Below are 19,616 nucleotides of genomic sequence, written 5' to 3'. Positions count from 1 at the left end.
ATTACTTAAGATAGGAGAAAGAATAGATTGAAAACAAGTTTTACAACATTTAGTTATCCTTTTAATTAGGCTGACAAGTGACGCAGAACAATCAATCCAGTTTACTGGTTAATATATGTAGCTTTTGTTTACTTTTAAAAGGAATACCGAAAAACAACTTTAGCATGGGGAATTAGCTCAAATGGTAGAGCGCTCGCTTAGCATGCGAGAGGTAGCGGGATCGATGCCCGCATTCTCCACGGAGGTGTTGTTTTTAGGTCTTCCTCACACAGCCAATAATTAACTGTTTATTAGGCAAATTGCTAATTAATCATCCAAGATAGATTATTACTGCATCAACGAGTGTTATGAACCAATCAAAGTTACTTAAGGGAGGAGGACGATTAGAACGTATTTATGGGAGAAAAACATTTGATTATTTGGGGGGTGGGGACAGACTGAAAGCAGTAGACATCTCACAGTTTGAGCTGCGATAAGCTGAATGGGTGAATCTTTGACTTTGAAGAAGTGTATTTTCACTTTCTTTACATTGCTTTAAGTTTCTTCCAAAGGAACCAAATATGAATGCCGTATTTGTGCTGGTGGAGAACACTTCCTAGTGCTTATCCTGAGCCATTCATTTCCTGTGCTGATTCATCAGAGGTTAAGCGCTTCCTACTAAGAGGGGAATTAGCTCAAATGGTAGAGCGCTCGCTTAGCATGCGAGAGGTAGCGGGATCGATGCCCGCATTCTCCATGGGGTAGTTTATTTTTAACATGTTTTTAATTACAAAGCTTTGCTTTTGACTGTCACAAAGCGTAAATGGAAGATCAAGTATAGCAAAAATTTACATTTCTTCAGATGAGTACCCTCAATGGAATGGTTACAATTGTAAAAAGTAGGGCTGGCTTAACTAAACACAGAAAGAGAATTACAAAAACTATCATTTGCTCTTGTTCTATCATAAGCACAAACTTCCAACTCTTGATCTTTGCCATCTGTTGCTTTGCAATTTTGCTGTTAAGTAGACCGTGAATCAGCGTAAATCTCTTGGTACTTCGTATTCTCTTTGTAAAAGCTTTCTATACAGAAGCTTCCAAGTATGTACTCGGGGAGGGGAATTAGCTCAAATGGTAGAGCGCTCGCTTAGCATGCGAGAGGTAGCGGGATCGATGCCCGCATTCTCCACTTTTCATTTTTCGTCCGTTTTAATACGAACTGTACATTGAGAGCTTTTTTACCGAGATAAACTTGTGTGTCTAATGACATTTGGCCAAATAAAATATTCTACTTTATTCTAATTAGAGCTTCCAGAAACATTTCAGTTACCTCAGGAAGTGTTACAGGTGGCAGACAAACACTCTTGGGAATCTAGTGACAGTTGAGGATAAAGGAGCAGTATTCATGTGATTGTTTCCACATCATTTTAGTACATCTGGCTCTTTGGAGATCAAAACAGACCCAACCTTAAAGCCCTAAAAGCCTGGCTATGTTCCCAAAGCTCGGGTGCTAAATGTGTCCAGGCCAGGGCCCTGTTTTCTGGCTTTATTGCTAACTGGTCAGGTATCTCAGCTGCTATGCATATTTATTTTGGAAGTTTTTATTGTTTTTTTATTTTTCAAAATGTTTTAGTGCTTTAATTGCAATATATATTTGAATTGTAAGCCATCCAGAGTAACTGATGGGTGGTTATAAAAATTAATTAAAAAATAAAAAATAAATTTCCACTATAACAGCATAAAGAAAAATAGAAAGCTCTGAGTAGACTGCAAGTTGCTGTTACCTATTATGTAAAACACATAAAAGACCAAACTTGCACAGAGAAAATAAACATCAGAAGCAATAAATCAGGTAATCAATAACATACAAAAGGTGTTGGCTGGCTTTTCCTGTTTCTGGATCAAGAGGCCCTACATCATGCCTTAAGCATTTTGCAGTTGAACTATTGCAATGAACTCTACAGTTTAAGACGACTCAGAAGCTACATTTGATCCAGAATGTGGCTTTTCCAATTATGATAGATAAGTCTTCTGTGCCCACATAGCATCCCTGATTGGTGAGATGCACTGGTTACTAGTTGGCTTGTGGATATGAGTCAAGGTGCTGATTATTACCTATCTAGCTGTACATGGCATAAGACCTATGTTAAGAATCATCTAACATCCCTTAACATCTGTCCATCCTGTATGTTCTATCATATCAGATTAGCCTGATTCAGGTCATTTCAGTTAAGAATGTTACTTGTGAGATCCAGGGAGTGGGACTTTTCTGCCATTGCACCTGCCTTTTGATATTTGCATGGGTGTCTCCTTCCCTATGTTTAAGCATTTTTTTTAAAAAAAAACTTGGCATTTCCTTCAGGCCTTGGGTTGAGCTGGTCAGGTCCTATGAATTATTAAGAATTTGGAGCAATGTCACCTTAACAATTGCTGTTTTATGGGTATACATAATTGTGTACTGTTATTTCTAACTCTGTGAACTCAACCAGAGTCAATTGAAATAAAGCAGTTTAAAATTTAATAAATAAATGTATACTCTACTGTTGAACAGAGAACTCATGGAAAAGATGCTACTTATTTACTAGTTGATTAGCAGAAAACCCTTTTTTCCGCATATTCCAACTTAAATATGCAACTAATGGGGATATTAAATCACATGTTTCCAGCCTCCTTTAGCAACTTCAGGCAAAACTTCACTTGTGGCAAAAAGAGAGACGTTAGGGGTTAGTCTCCCTGTGTATGTGTTCCCAGCTTTGACTCACTTCAGAATGTTGGTAGTCTGACAGTCTTCAGTCCAATAAATGCAAGTTAGCTTCACAATAGCTTTAGCTACTTACTTGTAGGTTTGTATCGTACCATTTATTCAGAAACTCAAGACAGCATATGTAAACACTGTCTCCCGTTTCTAACTCCCGCCCCCAGTCACACCATAATCCTATGTGGTAGATTTGACTGACAGAATGAGTGAGAGTCATCCAGTGAGCTTGTGCAGCTCACAGCTGAGTTCAAGTATCCAGGGCTTGAACCTGGATCTGTACAGTCACAATCTGATAAATTAACCAGGTTTTTCGTGCAAAGAAATGACTATTTTGGCTAATTTGGGCTACTGTTTAATATTCTTAATTGAGTTAAGTTTGTTTTCAAACACAAATGGAAAATACAAAAAGTTTTGCATACAAAATACACAGTCAAAATTGTACTGTATAAAATAGTTGTGGCACATCCCTTTTGGATTTTATTATTTTTGAGACTGTAAAATGATAACATGTATTTGAAAGCATTTTTTAGAATCCCAGAAAAAACATTTCCTCCATCAGGATCTAATTATGTTTTTAGTGCTGTGATATGAACAGATGTAAACTTGATTGAACTAATTTCATTATTGTGAAAACATGAATATATTTAGGTGTTTTGGGGTCTTTTCCCATGTAAGATTAAGAGTATCTTGGCGATGTTTCGGTGAGGTCCCACTCAACATCCTCAGGCTGGTGCTTTCAGCTTCGTGCCAGTGCAAGCAGTGTGTGATCAGAGCTGCCATCTCTCTATAAATACTGGTGGTGGGGGCTGGTGTGCTGGGCTGGTTGGCTGCGCTGCTGCCTCTTGATTGGTTGATGGAGTTGATGTTGGTATAATGGGCTGTGTGATGGCCTTGTGAGTTTTGTTGTGGAGACATCCTGGATTTTGTGCTGTAATCTCCTGGGTCGTTTGTTTTGTAGTGATCTTTTTTCCATTAGCCTCTTGTGTTTTAATGGCTTGGGTAATGGGTTGTGTGATGGGCTTGTGAGTTCTTTTGTTGTGGTATCCTGGGTCCTTCGTTGTAATCTCCTGGGTTGTTTGTGTTTTGATCTCTTTTCCATTAGCCTCCTGTGTAGTAACGGCTTAGGTAATGGGTTGTGTGATGACCTTGTGAGACTTATTGCTGTGGTATCCTTGGTCTTGTGCTGTGATATCCTGGGTCATTTGCTGTGCTGCAACTTCTTGAGTTCTTGTGGTGTAATTTCCTGAGTTTTCTGATGTGATATCCTGAGTGGATGGCTGTGATGTAGCATTCTGGGTTTTAGTCTGACTTCAAGTTTGGGGTCTGTGTCAGCTTGTTTGGTTTTGGGGTCGGGGGGCGCGACAGCTAGCGAAGCAGCCGTGGTCTGTTTTCTGGTGGTTGTCCTTCGTTTATAGGATGGGCTTGGGTCTGGGTCTGATGAGGGGGATTGGTGGTGGTGTGCCATGTAGTTTTGGGTCTGGTGTTGGTTTTCGTGACTGGGACTCGTTTGTTGGTGAGGGTTAGCTTCCAGGTGTCTGGTAGGCGGGAGGTATTGTCCCATCTATTCATGTTATAGGGGTGTTTTTCTATCTCGATGGCTTCCCTGATTATTCTCTTGCTGGAGTGTTCAGTGTTGGATATTAATATGGTTCCTTCGAAATTAATTTCATGTCCTGTGGCTTTAAGGTGCTGGAAGAGGGAGGAAGTATTTTCTTCTCTTCTGACTGCATTTTTGTGTTCTGCGATGCGTGCATTTATTCTCCTGTTGGTTTGTCCAATGTATGTGTCTGGACAAACCAATAGGAATAAACCAACAGAATAAATGCACGCAAGAAAATACTTCCTCCCTCTTCCAGCACCTTAAAGCCACAGGACATGAAATTAATAAAGAAATTTCGAAGGAACCAAATTAATATCCAACACTGAACACTCCAGCAAGAGAATAATCAGGGAAGCATTGTCTTCAATGGCATCAAAACCCTAGTCACTATAGAAAACTCCAGCTACAGAATTATCAGAGAAGCCATAGAGATTGAAAAAAGACCTGAAAGCATGAATAGAAGAGATAATTCCACCAGACTGTCAACTTTTTGGAAGCCTGCACTCTCAAACAAAAAAATCTCCATACCACAAGCCAGGCAAACACCTGGGCACAAACAGATCCCCCCGATACCTCCAGCTCAAACACACCCCAACCAGGCACTCAGATGAAACCTAGCTTCCTAATAAATGATAGTCGTCCATTTACTCGGAGCCAAGCTGCACTAAAAGCCTCCAATAACAGATAACACAATGTTGCCAGCCAATCAAGACAAAAAAAGCCACAAAACAGACAGAAGATATCAGAAACACCAATCAAGCAGAAAACAGCAAACTCCAAGACCAACAAACACAGACCAAGACTCCCAACCAATCAGGATGAAGAAAAAACCATTCTGGCACAGCGTAGGCCAGCACCAAATTTACTACAAACGGCTGTGAAAGTCTGACTCACAGACGAACACAATACAGAAGCCTGATGATGGCAGATGAGATTGTGCTGAAACGTTGCTACAAGCAATCTTTTGCTGAAAATACACGTTCTATTAGTTTCTGAATAGAATTTAATATATAAACTGTCTTTGTTAATATTTCCCTACAAATATTACTAATCTGTTGCTGTCTCTTTTCCTGGCATGTTTTTTTTTTTTAGTTTTTAAAACTGATTAACATTGCTTTCTTTATTTGCCCCATGGGAAAAATAAAAACTAGAATTATAATTCAGAAGTTTCAAGTTTGCCTCCATCTCCTCCTTGTGGTTATAATTATTACAACAAAGACATATTTTTTCAATAGTAGCAGTGGTATAAAATATATGCTGCTCCGTCCAACAGTAATCCTCTTAATTTATTTTAGAAAATAAACTTTCGCTGTGGTGCAAAGATTTATACTGCTTATACTAGAGGAAATTTTAAGTCTGCTAGTTGCTGTGCAAACTGAAACCAGTTCAGGTTTAAGTAGCGGCTTGGTTGAACTATAACCTGCTCTTGTCCTGTAACCTATTAAAGCCTATTTCAAAATTAAATCACTTTTAGTGTGACCAAGAAATAATTTAGTTTATATAAATGATGGAAGGCAAAATTGGTATTTGATAGAATCAATTTAACACACAGCCCAAGTGAAGTTTTGGAGTGTAGCTTTCACTTTATTCAGTATAAAATATTGCTATTTTTATGTTGCAGATGAGAAAATTTGCTAACAGGAAGATTGAACAGAAGGTATACAGTACAATGTACAATGTTTTGCATGTAGGCTGCAGGAATCTTAGTTTCTTTTTTATATAGGAACAAAGCACCTGTTCAATGTAAGAAATCCTAAAATAAATTAGAAGTGTGTGACAAAGCAAGGTGCCCATTATTACATCTTTATTCCAAAGAATGTCAAAATAGGCCATATAAGTTTTCCTTAAAAAATAAAAATAAAGGCCGTGTGCAGTCCAGCATGCAAAAAAAAGGCGGGAAAGATGATAGTAGGAATATCCTGCAGAAGGGCAATAGGGATGGGAAATAAAATGTTTTGTAAGTTATGCTCCCTAAGATAGCCATTTTGACTAATAAGGGTTATGATTGTCATTTGACCATGTTCTTAAAATTTTAGATGTGCCAAAGAGCTGAGAAAGTTTGCTAATCTTTGTTCCATGCACTATGATAAATTTCAAATTCTATCCTCTATTCACATCTGTGTTGAAGTGCATGCCTCCACTTATTGTCACAAAGTTTAATAGTAAGTCCACATCTGGTTTTGGGATGTCACAGTGACACAATGGTTAAGATGCTTGGCTTGTCAGCTGGAAAGCCGACAACCCAGATTCCAGACCTAAGCTCCAACATTGTGAACTCCTGTCCTCTCCTGCCAACCTAGCAGTTTGAAAGCTTTTAAGTGCAAGTAGATGTGGCTTACCACTTCAGTGGGAAGTGAACAGCATTCTGTGACATATGCTGGCCATGACCAAGAAATGTCTTTGTACAGCGCTGGCTCAATGGCCTTGAAATGGAGATGAGCACCGCCACTTATAGCTGACGACTACCGGAGTAGAATCCACAGGGACTCCTACCATCTGATTCGTATTACTGATTACCTAACATTCTAGTATGGCATTTTTGTTGCTAATATGAATCAAGTTGGTCATTTATGAGGAACTAAAAAGCAGTTGGAATTTGAAATCATTTGTATGGATATTAGTCAGCCCTATGAAAAACCAAGAAACAAATGGCAGGTTTTCCTAAAACTATTTTGATTGGATATAGCAGCAGTGTCTTTTAAGTTTGAATTTGCTTCTCTGCCTCTAATCTTCATGGGAATTTTGGACTGTCTGAGATGCTTTTGGACCCCTTCCTCCTTCCTCTGGTCTTCTGCAGTTTGTATGCTCATCACTTTGGTAATGGACCTTCTCCTTTGTTTTCTGTTTTTCTTTGTGGTTTAATTTAAAATGGCTTTTTCCAGGTGCTAATGCTGACCCTTGGTTTCTACATGCTTGAACAGAGAATATCCAGAGTACTTCCTTACCCACATTTGACCTGAATGTTTGTTATACAATACCCTCGTATATACATGACACGCTGTATTTCCCATAAATACACTGTAAATTATAATAATCATAAATTATCCAAGAATCAGCTTTGAGCTCCTTTATGAAATGACGTATTAGTGAGAATTTGGAACAGATCTTTCAATGATTAATACATTATATGGTTCCTGTTTTTAGTTTCTTTGAAGCCTACCTCCACCCCCACCACCCAACAAAGTTTTATTGTCAGTTTGAGATTTGCCGAGATCTATTATTTGTTGTTTAAATACTTGTATGCTTTATATTTAAATTCTAGCATCTTAATTTCACTTTGAATGAATTCTAGCCAATTGAGTTTCAGTTTATAACGTACTGGAGTTATAGCTTCCACCAAATTCACTAGTCTGAAATAGGCAGCTATAGATGACCCAACACATGAGTTGTATAGAGTTTAAGAAAATTACAAGCTATTGCCTATACTTCTATTTGACAGGAATACTTTTTATCACTTCTGACTGATGGGAGGTCCTGTTCTTTCCACAACATATTGTCAAAGTCAAATCACTGTCTTACAGAGAAATCTTGTCATCTTCTCAGCTAAGAACAGCTACTTTTGACAGCCTCAAAATGTCAAACAAACTCTAAAACTGTATCTCATATTTTCTATTGCCTTACTACCCGTTTCCCAAAAATAAGACTGACTTACACTTTTTTCCACCAAAAAAGGCCCCAGGTCTTATTTTCAGGGTGTGTGTGTCATCTACTGACTTACCTTATTTGCGTGCATCGCTCCTGGCCTCTTTTTTGCTCTCAGAGGCCTTCAGGAACTTCTGCAGCTGGCAAAGCTTTCCTGAAGGCCTCTGCAGCTGATAACAGAGCTGGCTGCAGAAGAAACAGGCAAGGCAGGTGTTGGAGTGTATGAGGCCTGACTGCAACTGTCCGAAGGTAAGTAGTAGGGCAGCACCACTACCTCCAGCCTGGCTTAATTTTTACCTCTGCACAATGGGGTGGACGGGGTCATAATTAGGGCTTATTTTGGGAGGTAGGGCTAATATTGGGCACACATAAAAATCAAGACAGGACTTACTTTCGGGGAAGGTCATATTTTTAGGGAAACAGTAGATTTATATCTTGAATTTTGTTCAGATTGCATCACAACATAGCATTCCCTTCTATCTTCCACAACAACTCTTGGAACTGGGTTTGGCTGAGCATGTGTGTGATTGGCCTGAAGTCACTCAGTAAATCCCCATGGCTAAAGGTAGTGTTAAGTGTCAGTCCAATCACATGACTTCATCACATGACTTTCAGTGCTGTAATATACTATATGTGTCCTATACTTCTGTCATGACCTACAGCATTTGTAAAAAAATATTATATAAACTTACAAGCTGAATTAAATTTGGCTTATTGATAAAGGCAAAGAGTAGGACATCAATTTGCTATACTGAAAAGAGTTAAATCACTTCCTATTCTGCAAGTCAGAATAAAATGTTTTTGGAGGAATAAAAACAAACACTAATTTTCTCTGCAAAATATTAAGTTATCTTTAATATGTTGATGTAGTATAGTTCAGAACCATAATTTATGAGGGCTACCAAAACTATTTATGCAAAAGTAAGCGAGCTTATAAAATATTCAGAGTTGGAAAATTAAGTTTTGTCCACAATACACATAAAGCTTTTAAAGAGTATGGCAAGCCTCACTGGCCCAGTCTTCCACCTGAATTGTTTGCGTTCCGTACATAAATTAACAAAAAATGCTGTATTTCAGCCAAACAGACACAATTACTTGTGAAGCTTGTGATGACAGATTGATTTTTTTTTTATTAACTATTTAAAATTTTTATGTAATGAGTGTAACATTGTTCTAACAATCTTTTAATTCCCATTCTCGATTATACCTGGTGTCTAAATGTATAGCATTTATTCAGCTTAAAATCCTAAAGAAATATATTCATGAAGATTAAATCCACTGTGCTTTAAATATTTACAGTTTTAAAACGTTAAACTTTAGGTATTAATGTTCAGTGATGATGTTGACAAACCCCTCTTGAACAGTATTTTTAAATCACTGCAAAATGATGATTTGAATTAAAGTAGTCTCACAGTCCTCCCAGTTACAGTCAAGAAATCATCATCAGTCAATGCATGAAGTGCTTCTTCAAACATTTCTTTAGTGATCGCCTTGAAGAAAAAAATTGAAATGAACAAATATGACTTTCAATTAACCTGCATATCAGCAAACATTCCTTTATCTCCCATTACTTTTCCTTCACTGATCTCAAGTTCAGGATACAATCTAGAAATTATATAATAGATTTGTATATCTAAAACCAACTTTCTGAAAAACATGATCAATCTTGGCAACGTAGTTTTCTCCAATCAGACATTATCCTATAAATGCTGTAAATCACATTCCCTGCTGGAATTACAATCTAATAGAGAGAACCAGACTGGAAAAGTTATTCTAAAATAACTTTGTTCTCCGATTCATGCAGACAAAATAGCCGCAATCAGATCACCATTTTTTCCCAAAATATGCTCATTGTCTTTTGCATTTTCTGTCTGCCTGTGAAAAATGCAAGTAGATTCTTATAGCAGGATAAGACGTAATATTTTATTTGATTAGTAGTTATGGCTTTTCAGTAGCTATGAAATAAATAATAAAAGTGAAGACAAAACACTGAAAAATAAATAGAAGCGCCTTATCAGATATAGATAAAATATACAAAGTCTTAAGCCTGTATCAAACTTACTGTTTCAGATTGTGCACGAAGATCATCAAAGAGTTGTTGATATTTTAGAGCTGGTGTTTTACCCTTAGACTGAATAAGTTTTTTCAAAGCTTGAGCCAATTCTTCTTTGCGCTTACGGGCAGTGGCACTCATCCCTTTAAGAGCAAAAGTAGAAACAAATCATACAAATGGGATTCTACACAACATTCTAATACTACATACAGAACTCTGTCAGATTATGGCATCAAGCATTTTTAGTTTACTGTCATGTGGAAATATTTATACACATTTAAGCAAGTATTATTATATGAAGACCTGTTGTAAGAATAGATATGTCGACAATTCCAGTCCTTGGATCAGTGGCAGACTGTTTTAAAGCCTCACGGTGAAGACGTTTTGCTTCTTCTACGTCTATTGTTTCCACCTTTCTGGAAAAACGCACTTTAGCATGAGCTTCAGCCAAACGAATCAATGATTCTAGTTGTCGAGGATATGCTGAAACCATCCCTTTTCCACTTCCAACTTTCCTCATATCCACATATGCCTAGTAGAGAAGAAGAGGTTATAATATTGTGTGCATGTGTGTGTATAAAAAACATTTTAGAGGAGACATTAATAAGAGAATACAAGTATAAAAACACTGGTTCTACTATTTAATTCAAACAATGGCTAAATTGTTTACCCTTGGCCATTGTGGGAAGGGGAGATGTCATTATTCATATAATTTTCAATATATATGAGATCAATGTTTTATCTTACCTTTAAATATTTATATAATGGATATATATATTTATTACTTAGAATTAAGTTGAACATGCAACTGATCTATGTAGGCAAGCAATTCCCTTAATTAGTTCACCCATGCATAAGGTTGCAGCAGAAACTGGCCACCCATTTCACTGCAATGAAATCCTTGGGCATTTGTTTGTGTAACTAACAAGATGAGCTGATGCTATGTTTAGGGCAGAGTTCTTCAAACAATACCTAAGTTCACATATTCACTAAGTAGACTTAATGCATGAAATTCCATTTTAAATTTAATACTAACCTAAGACTCTAATCAGTTCTAAATCATGTTTGTTTATTCAATTCATTCATTTCTGAGGATCTATGCATCTTTCAAGACATTTAAATAGTACTCCTCTCTGCAGCACAATGTTCTGGAGCATGCCACTATTTTTCTTGTGGGATCATCTATTTATACAAAGGTGCTCCATCAAAATGGATTTAATCCAGAGCCCAGTTCCCAGATTCTCATGAATCCTACTTTTAGGCCATACTTTAAAAAAAAATGCACCTTTTATATACTTGTTAGTCATTTGTAATTAATTATATTTCCCATTAGACCTTTAAGTGGATGTTAAGATTTCAAAATCAGATGAGTAATTTAAAAATGTGCTGTATGAAAGTTAAATAATGGTTTAACCTGCTTGTACCTCAATGAGAGCTTGACTTGCTTCTTCACTCAATCTGGGATTGATGTAAGTACAAGCATAAGCTATGTAGTCTCTAAGTACTGCCATATCCATGTATTCCTCTTCAACCTGTTCTTCAGTTTGGTAGTATAATGAAACCAAATGATGAGCTAAACGTCTATCATATGTTTCGTCACGAGGATCCAACATAAGGAAAATGAGATCAAATCTATTTGGAATAAAGCAATATGGATGATTTTTCTATGATTAATAGAATTGCTTCTTAAAAATAATATTAATTTCAGATTACAAAAAACAATTTTATTATATTCTGGTATGCGAACTTCATCCAGCATAATCTAAAAGTTAGAATTCTGTTCTCTATGTATGGCATAGACAATCATTTTATTTCTGTACTGCTTTTCACACAGTAACACAAGAGGAAATACTAGCGCTCCTTCCTATTTTTCCTCACATCCAGCTCGCTGTTAAGATAGGTTGGGTTGAGACAGAAGTGATTGCTCAAGTCACAGAGTGAGCTTCTTTTGATTGAGTGTTCTTGCCCACTTCAAATCTGAATATTGCAAGCTTCAGAACAAAATGCCTCCTTTTAGAGTATACCAAGAAAGTAATAAATATAGAAGAGTCAGGGAAACAGCTTCCCTTCATCTGAATAGTTAACATTAGTGTCTTCCTCTTCTTGGGTAAGCAATCATATAATCCCAGAAGATACAGCAGCTCCGAAGAGATACAAACAAGTATTCCTTCCTTACACTTCAATGCACTGTTTTGACTTTAAATCCAAAGTGCTATACAGCCCTAGTAGGGAGTTCGTGAAAAACTATCTGCAGAGAGCAAAAGAGTAATGTTATGCAAAAAATAACTACTAGCAACAACAGTACATATATTTCAGAGCATACCTAGATAATAAAGTGTGAGGAAGCTGGATATTTTCAACTGTAGTTTTCTTTGGATTCCACTGGGATTCTGTTGGGTTAGCGGCTGCCAAAATGGAAGTACGAGCATTTAGTTGGCAAATAATTCCAGCCTGTTGGGAAGAAAATATTTGAGATTCTCTTACAATTCTGGATCTCATTTACATGAAAGTAACAAAGTTCTTATACATTTACTCTTTTATAAAATTCTGTAAGTGAACCATTTCTCAATTGTTCTGGGTGAATAAGACCCTAAACAAAATATGTCAGCGGGAAATACAAATATTTACTTTTTCTCTGGTCAATAGATCTTTCTTGGACACCCCCTTTCTCTTATCATCCCCATAAACTCAAGCATTTTGCCTTCCCCTCTTTAATACTTTTTAATTTTTTTTCTGTGGGACTCAGTCATGCCTCCATGTCCTATCCTATTTTGCATGAGTGATTCTATTTGGATATAGAGATATCTGCACTCACACCTGGAGGCCAGATATAGAAGGGAATAATATACATTACCAAATTTTAAAATGCTGATTTTTTTAAAGGACTTACCTTGGCAATAGAGAGTGTTTGTTGCTCCATAACTTCATGAAGCACTGACCTTGTACTTTCATTCATTTTATCGAACTCATCAATACAGCAAATCCCATTGTCACTGAGGACCAAAGCTCCAGCCTGTAGAACTAATTGTCTTGTTTCAGGATCCCTCATTACATATGCTGTAAGACCAACAGCACTGGAACCTTTTCCAGATGTATACTGCCCTCTTGGAACCAGGTTATAAACATACTGAAGGAATTGTGACTTGCTGGTGCCAGGATCTCCACAAAGCAGAATGTTTATTTCAGCTCGGAAATTACCTCTGCCAGTATGACTGAAATCTTTTCTTGAACCTCCAAATAGCTGAAGAAGAATGCCCTGCAAAAACAGTATCAAGGTCAAGGCTTCTCCCCTCCACTTTTTTAAAAAGGAGATTCAATCATATGAACAAAATGAATTTTTAAATTTCAAATTCAGATAATTAGGTATCTGATTTATCTGATTTACATTTTCTTAGAACTCCTAAGTAATATAATCTCATCGGTATGTCTGGTCATATGCATCTTTTCCACAGAACAGGCATTGCTTCTCAGAAAATCTCCCTGTACATTGCTTATAGAGACATACCTTGTTATCTCATTTATTAGCCTTTTAAAAACATATCCAAAATCAGACCAAACCTCCAGACTATAAATCTTAATTGAGTTTAAGATGCATGTTTTAAAAATGTATGGGGCAATTTAAGGTAATATTAAAAACCTCTGACAAGACAGGACAATACTTTCTTCTGAAATAGATATTAGCTATCCAAGTTAAATATTTTATATTGTTTGGTTTCAAATTATGAAGGACCTTATTTTATATATCCCCAAAATGAATTGCCCCTCTGAGCCATCAGTATAATTGAAAGATTTTCTCGTTTAGTAAACCGGATATAACTAAAAGTTCTCTATTTTTTAAGAAAATGCTAAATTTCTGAAGTGAAATTCACATCCTTGTACCTAATAGTTTGAGGTTTCAAACCTCCATGTCTTATGTAATATAAACCCACTTTACTCACTGCTGAATTTTATTGATTTATTTTTCATAATTGGACTGTAATTTATTAGAATGCATGTACCAAGAGGTATGCAAAGAATTTCATGTATTTCATCAACATAGCATCGGGTTCAGCTGCTAAAATATAGTTTAAGTTTTCCTTGCCTTTTTAATGTCTTCATGCCCATATATGCTTGGAGCAAGAGCAGAAGAAAGTCTGTCATAAATATCTGGCTTTTGAGAAAGCGCTTGAAGCATTTTTTCACGTTCTTCCATAAATATTTTCAGTTCTGTTCCTTCTTCAATTCTACAGAGACGTTTTGAATCAGTTTTGCAGTAATGAATAACATCAATGTGAGTCTTACAGACAGATCTTACACTGCTCATTCTTGGTATGACGCGAACAGGAACTGCTCTGTAAATTCCTGATAAAAAATAAAACAGTATTATTTACCATATATATATTTATAGATTGGATTATGGAGTCACAACTGGATACTAGTAATGCTCCTACACAATACAATTATATATATTATTTTATTATTATTTTAAGTAACACACAACAGATAGATCCACCTCGTTAGTTATATCTTTGCTTCAGTGAAATATGTTATAAGCAATCAACATGAAGAATTATTTTGTTGAGCAATCGAAAGATAACACATCCAAAATGAACTCCATCATTGATGGGTTTGTGAAATAAATATGTTGTACCAAAATAGAAAAATTGTTTTGTAACTGGAACAACTCATTTGCGTTTTGGAGGATCTGCAGAATTTTTGGAGATGACAGTTTAGCAAAAACAAACCAGGGAATGTACCTGTTGTTCAGATAAAATAAAACCCGGGTGTCCTGGTGGGTGTAGCCCCCTTTTCATTCCCAGAAGTTTATAGCATATTATGCCCATCATCCTGACCATCCCCCTGCTCTTCCTAATGCATTTTTGTGGTTGCTCACCCCCAGATTATAAAAAGTAAAAGATTATCAATCCCTTTTTCCTTACCAGTAATATTAACTCTGTCCCCAGGCTGAACTTTATCCACTAGATCATTGTGAACAAAAAGGATAATAGTGTATGGTGTCTGACCTGCTGGCATACCTTCTGGAGACTCCTGTAGTTTGATCTGACAAAAAAAAAAAAAAAACCCCAGTGCAACAATGTATTTTTCTATTATATAATTCCAGAATAGATCATCTTCAAGAAAACCATTAAGAACAAAAAAGATAGGATCTTAGTAGATAGGAACAATTGAGCTTGCAGCTGTCTACTCTCAATTAATTTAGCTTTGGATAGGTCAAAAAAGTAGAATTTTTAAAGAAGGTGTAATATAGCTTGGTATAAAAGTTAACTGCTTAATCAGCATGCAGCCCAAGGAATGAACATTTGCAAGTCACTATAGAGCTGAAAGCTAACAGAAACATACATATAGTAATTTTTGATCATTAAGAATGAATTTTTAGGATTGAAGATAAGAGCAACGTACCATCTGTTTATCCGAGAAGAGAGAGCGATTGTGAATCAAATTCATACTATGTGTGGTATTACAATTCGTACACGCTGATGGTTCAGCAATCCTGCCACAATCAATTTCAACTCTTGCTGTGAATCCACAGACCTGACATTTGAAGAAAGCTTCTTGCATTTCTGGAATTAACTGGGATGTACTGATTACCATGCCACTGATTGTGATAAGCTGATCAATATCTGATTTTAAAATGTTTTTAAAAAACATAATAAATCATAATAAAAATTGTGTTACTGTAAAATGGAATCTAGTATTTCTAAACATATCCCAAATGGATACAGATACAGTAAGACACATCCAAAATATTCATTGTAGAATTATACATTTATATATAAGGTAAATCATTCTATTTCAATAAAGTTGCTGAGGATATAATTTCCCAAATGACATTAGTTTGTTTCTTCCCTTGAAGCAAAGACATTTGTTAAAATTAAATTGTATAATAGTGACAAAATGGATTAAAATTCAGTTGGTTACAAACCTGTTGACATCTAATCTAAAGACATTCATAAACAATTTCTGTGATAATACACAAATATCAAACTTATACCAAAGCTTCTTACCTTCAGGGTTCAAACTTCTCATGTTTCTTGTCTTTAATGCATTGTATGGTCTAACTTGAATTTGATGTTCCAGTATGGAATCAGGGTAACGCTCAAAGAAAATGTCATTAGTAGCCATATCAAATGTTGGGATTACTTCCTGTGCAAATTAGATATAAATGAAAAGTACATATTGACATTCTTCAGTACTAGCATACCTTTCCCATAAAAAGCAACTCAGTCATTCAGTCCAATTGTATAGTGGATAAGATTCAGAATCCACTTTATTAATGATATATTTGCTTTAAAACACAAGGCGGGTGGGTAGAATGTCATGATAGAATGGTAATGGCTATATAGTAGTGTGTGCTTTTTCTGGACACATAGGGGTTTTTTTTTTCTTCTAAAAATAATGTCAGTTGACTGGAGTCTCTCTTAGGCAGCCTTTAAATCTTTTAAGAAATAATTATTAAGATTCAAACCATTCAGCAATGCTTTCAGTTAAAAAGAAATGCTTGCTCATTGAAATAAGCAACTAAGTAATTTCTAATAACAAAAACTTATAATTTACATCATCTTTATCATGCACATTAATGAACATCCGAATTACTTAAAACGATAAATCCAAACTATAAAATTGCCTTTGGCAGACTATTCCTCCATTAAAAATGATTATTACCTGGGGATAGAACATTAGCTGTCTGTAAAGATTTTCATCAAATGATTTTAGATGGTCACAATTTAGATTCAGAAATGGTTCCCCAATTAAGTTTATCTGCAAGGTGAAAGATTGACAATTAACAGGTAAGTCTTCTAACACAAGCCAAATTTAAATAACAATGCTACATTTATACCTCGTCTAGTCGCTGCATGTATAAAGGTTCATTAAGATCCAAGCCAATGTTTTCTTCTTCCTTAGCTGTTGGATCAATAAAACGCTGAAGAAATCTCTGAATATTTGAAAACAAGAGGATATGGCTTCAGTGCTTATCCAACAAAATCACAATAGGATAAAATAGCCTGATGATGGTCCTCAACCCAAATGAATCTTCACAAGTGCTATCTATTTTATGTAACCATAAGAAAGCATAATAAATACCCTGAAGCATTCAACACAAAGCTTTTCATGCATACTGTTACCATTATTTTAGATCAAACTATAAAATGCAACTACTTACCTGGAACCTTTCTTTACATGAGGCTACATTGACATCTGTTCCCCAAATCACAAGCTTTTGTCCATCATAATGTTCACTTGCTATCCCATCATCCTGTGCAGGCTACGTAAAACAGGAACTTATTAATATAAATCAAAAGGATACAATTTTATATTTATTTAACCAAGAATGCCACTCAGTTCAACTCCTTTTTTAAATACACAGACATACGACAAAAACCTACCATGTCAGAATGCAGATCCACCTGCCCGGTTTTACGGACAGAGCCAAGATCAGCCCGTTGTCGAATTGGAGTCCCTCGTGCACCAGAGTGGACTGGTGTTTCTTCCACTCTAGAACTAGATGTCCCATAGCTCAGAGATGAACTAATATCAAAATCCATGGGAACTGTTAGAGGAAAGTTTTATAACATAGGTTTTTTTTAAACACAAGCTTGATAATTTATTTCATTTCCTGCCTATATAAAACTTTATGTAACCATAATAGGCTAATTTAGTAGATGTATATTCTCAACAGACACTTGATAGGAAACAATAACCTTATGCCAATTAACAATAGAAAATTAAAACTTTTAAGATAAAAAATCCTCACATATCCTGATTCTCCAAACAATCCAGCCTGTTTAAAATCAACAAAACCCAGAAGGCTGGATATGGATACTCCAAAAGTGAAGTCCTTTTGAACCCCTGAAATATAAGCAACAATCATGAAGACATCAGAAAAATATATTCTGGAGTGAACTGATAATGACCTATAATATTTTATCCTTGCAACACTACTTAACTATCTGAAATGGGCATGCAAAACTTTCCAATGATCAGTAATAAGCCATTCTATTTTGCTTCCAGAATGGCAAAACTGGTGAGCTTCCAGAAAAAATGAACTGGGAAATTTTACAATGTTTCATTCCCAGGACAGCAAGCATTGTGTACAACTCCTATCCAAGTCTGCAATTAAGGCAGAGCTAGGAATGCACGAAAATTAAAATTTAGATGTTAACAATTTTGAATGGCTATGTATGGCTAATATTACATACAAATGCAGTGGTATATTATTATGGACACTGTATATTCAAAATAATTATTCTTATGGGTTATGCATATGCTTAAATATTTCATAATGAAAATTAGATGCCACAAATTTAGGATTGCATATCTTTTTTTATTCTGTATTTCTATCCATATACTTCAACCACTTTTACTATGACTTGAAGAGCATCAAGTAGAAATACTTAAGAGTTAAATTATGTTAGAAAATTATTCACTACATATCTCAAAACTATCTGTACTTGACAAATAATTTTGAAAATCCTAATAGTTTAATGCAATGACTAACATCTGATGATAAAGATACCTGAATTTAGCATTTGTGGTGAACTGGAAAACAGAGTATCCTGAACATTTGGGCTTTGAATGTCAACTGGTGGAGAAGTTGGCATTGGTTGCAAATCTGTAGAGTCATCCAGGCGACTTTGCTGTGATGGAGTGGAGCGTACTGATTCAGCAGCTGCAACAATAACTATTGTAAATACCGTAAAACTTTAATCTACACGAGAAACTGTTTCTAGACTAGAGCATCACAGGGAAAATGAAAATATTTTCCTTCCTTAATACAACAGCATACTTAAATGACAGCAAAGCGATAAGGCTGCATTCTGCTTGGTGTACCTCAGTGAGGTAGAGATGAATTAAATATGAACATTTTTAACAGTTCAGTTTTACCAGTGTGAGTGCACTGAAACGCTCCTACAATAGGACAACACAGGGACGACAATCAAGAGGATAGGACTCAACAGTTAACCTAATGAACAGGCGGCCACTCGCACAAAAACACAAAGCAAAACAATGGTAGATCCTTGCTCGCAAAGGCACAATCCGGGATGACACAGCGGTGGCTCCTTGCAATGGCAGAGCTTGGCCTGTTCAGTTAGCCCGGGGGTACCATTGCAGAGATCGCATCCCATCGATCACTCTGCCTCGGAGAAACGAAGGAGGGCGCAGAGCCTTAGCGCTCGGGGGGATCAGCAGCTTACGAGTAGGAGCATTCGTGTTCCCGCCACGTGGGGTGCTTTTCCCTCTCGAGCGTTTCTTGCCTCGGCGACCCGGAGCCATGGTTGGGCGAATCCTACACGAGAGAGGAAGGGAAACCGCAGCTAACCAGGAGCACCGCGCTACAAAGACTGTAAATAACAGCTCCCAAAGGCCACCGCGGGTACTTCCCGCACACTAGCCTGATCCTCCTCGCGACACCTTGAACTTTTGGGTCCGTTTCCCCCAAACAGGTTCAGCGGCGAAAAAAATTCCGCGCCAAATGGGATCACTTGACCGCGCGTTTTCGCGGGCTTTCTCTCCAATCTCGCAAAGCGGGGGAAACCAGGTCTGCGCGAAAAGGGGGGAGTAAACACCCGCATGCCTTTTGCACG

General features: G+C 36.6%; 1 protein-coding gene and 3 non-coding genes across 4 annotated transcripts; 3 read left to right on the top strand and 1 right to left on the bottom strand.

Moving 5' to 3' along the window:
- The first annotated feature begins 166 nt into the window (after nt 1–166).
- Nucleotides 167–239, top strand: TRNAA-AGC (transfer RNA alanine (anticodon AGC)). The gene has a single exon. It is a non-coding gene; the product is annotated as a tRNA-Ala (tRNA).
- A 424-nt stretch (nt 240–663) lies between these two features.
- Nucleotides 664–736, top strand: TRNAA-AGC (transfer RNA alanine (anticodon AGC)). Its single transcript has one exon. It is a non-coding gene; the product is annotated as a tRNA-Ala (tRNA).
- Nucleotides 737–1,095: 359 nt separating this feature from the next.
- TRNAA-AGC (transfer RNA alanine (anticodon AGC)) lies at nt 1,096–1,168 on the top strand. The gene has a single exon. It is a non-coding gene; the product is annotated as a tRNA-Ala (tRNA).
- A 7,921-nt stretch (nt 1,169–9,089) lies between these two features.
- Nucleotides 9,090–19,524, bottom strand: MCM4 (minichromosome maintenance complex component 4). The gene is made up of 16 exons (XM_087931217.1): nt 19,227–19,524; nt 18,548–18,700; nt 17,418–17,581; nt 17,195–17,296; nt 16,871–16,966; nt 16,696–16,791; nt 16,038–16,176; nt 15,433–15,653; nt 14,952–15,072; nt 14,114–14,373; nt 12,923–13,288; nt 12,356–12,483; nt 11,457–11,664; nt 10,336–10,564; nt 10,042–10,175; nt 9,090–9,469 (listed from the first exon to the last, which is right to left on the bottom strand). Exons 1-16 carry the CDS (start codon nt 19,303–19,305, stop codon nt 9,377–9,379), a joined length of 2,589 nt encoding a protein of 862 aa, XP_087787343.1. The 5' UTR covers nt 19,306–19,524; the 3' UTR covers nt 9,090–9,376.
- Nucleotides 19,525–19,616: the final 92 nt, after the last annotated feature.

This window comes from Pseudonaja textilis, chromosome 3 (genome assembly GCF_049901715.1).
Source record: "Pseudonaja textilis isolate UNSWEBS1 chromosome 3, rPseTex1.2, whole genome shotgun sequence".
Classification (NCBI taxonomy): domain Eukaryota; kingdom Metazoa; phylum Chordata; class Lepidosauria; order Squamata; family Elapidae; genus Pseudonaja; species Pseudonaja textilis.
The sequence above is the reverse complement of the archived record's forward strand: the minus strand, read 5'-3'. Positions and strand labels throughout refer to the sequence as shown.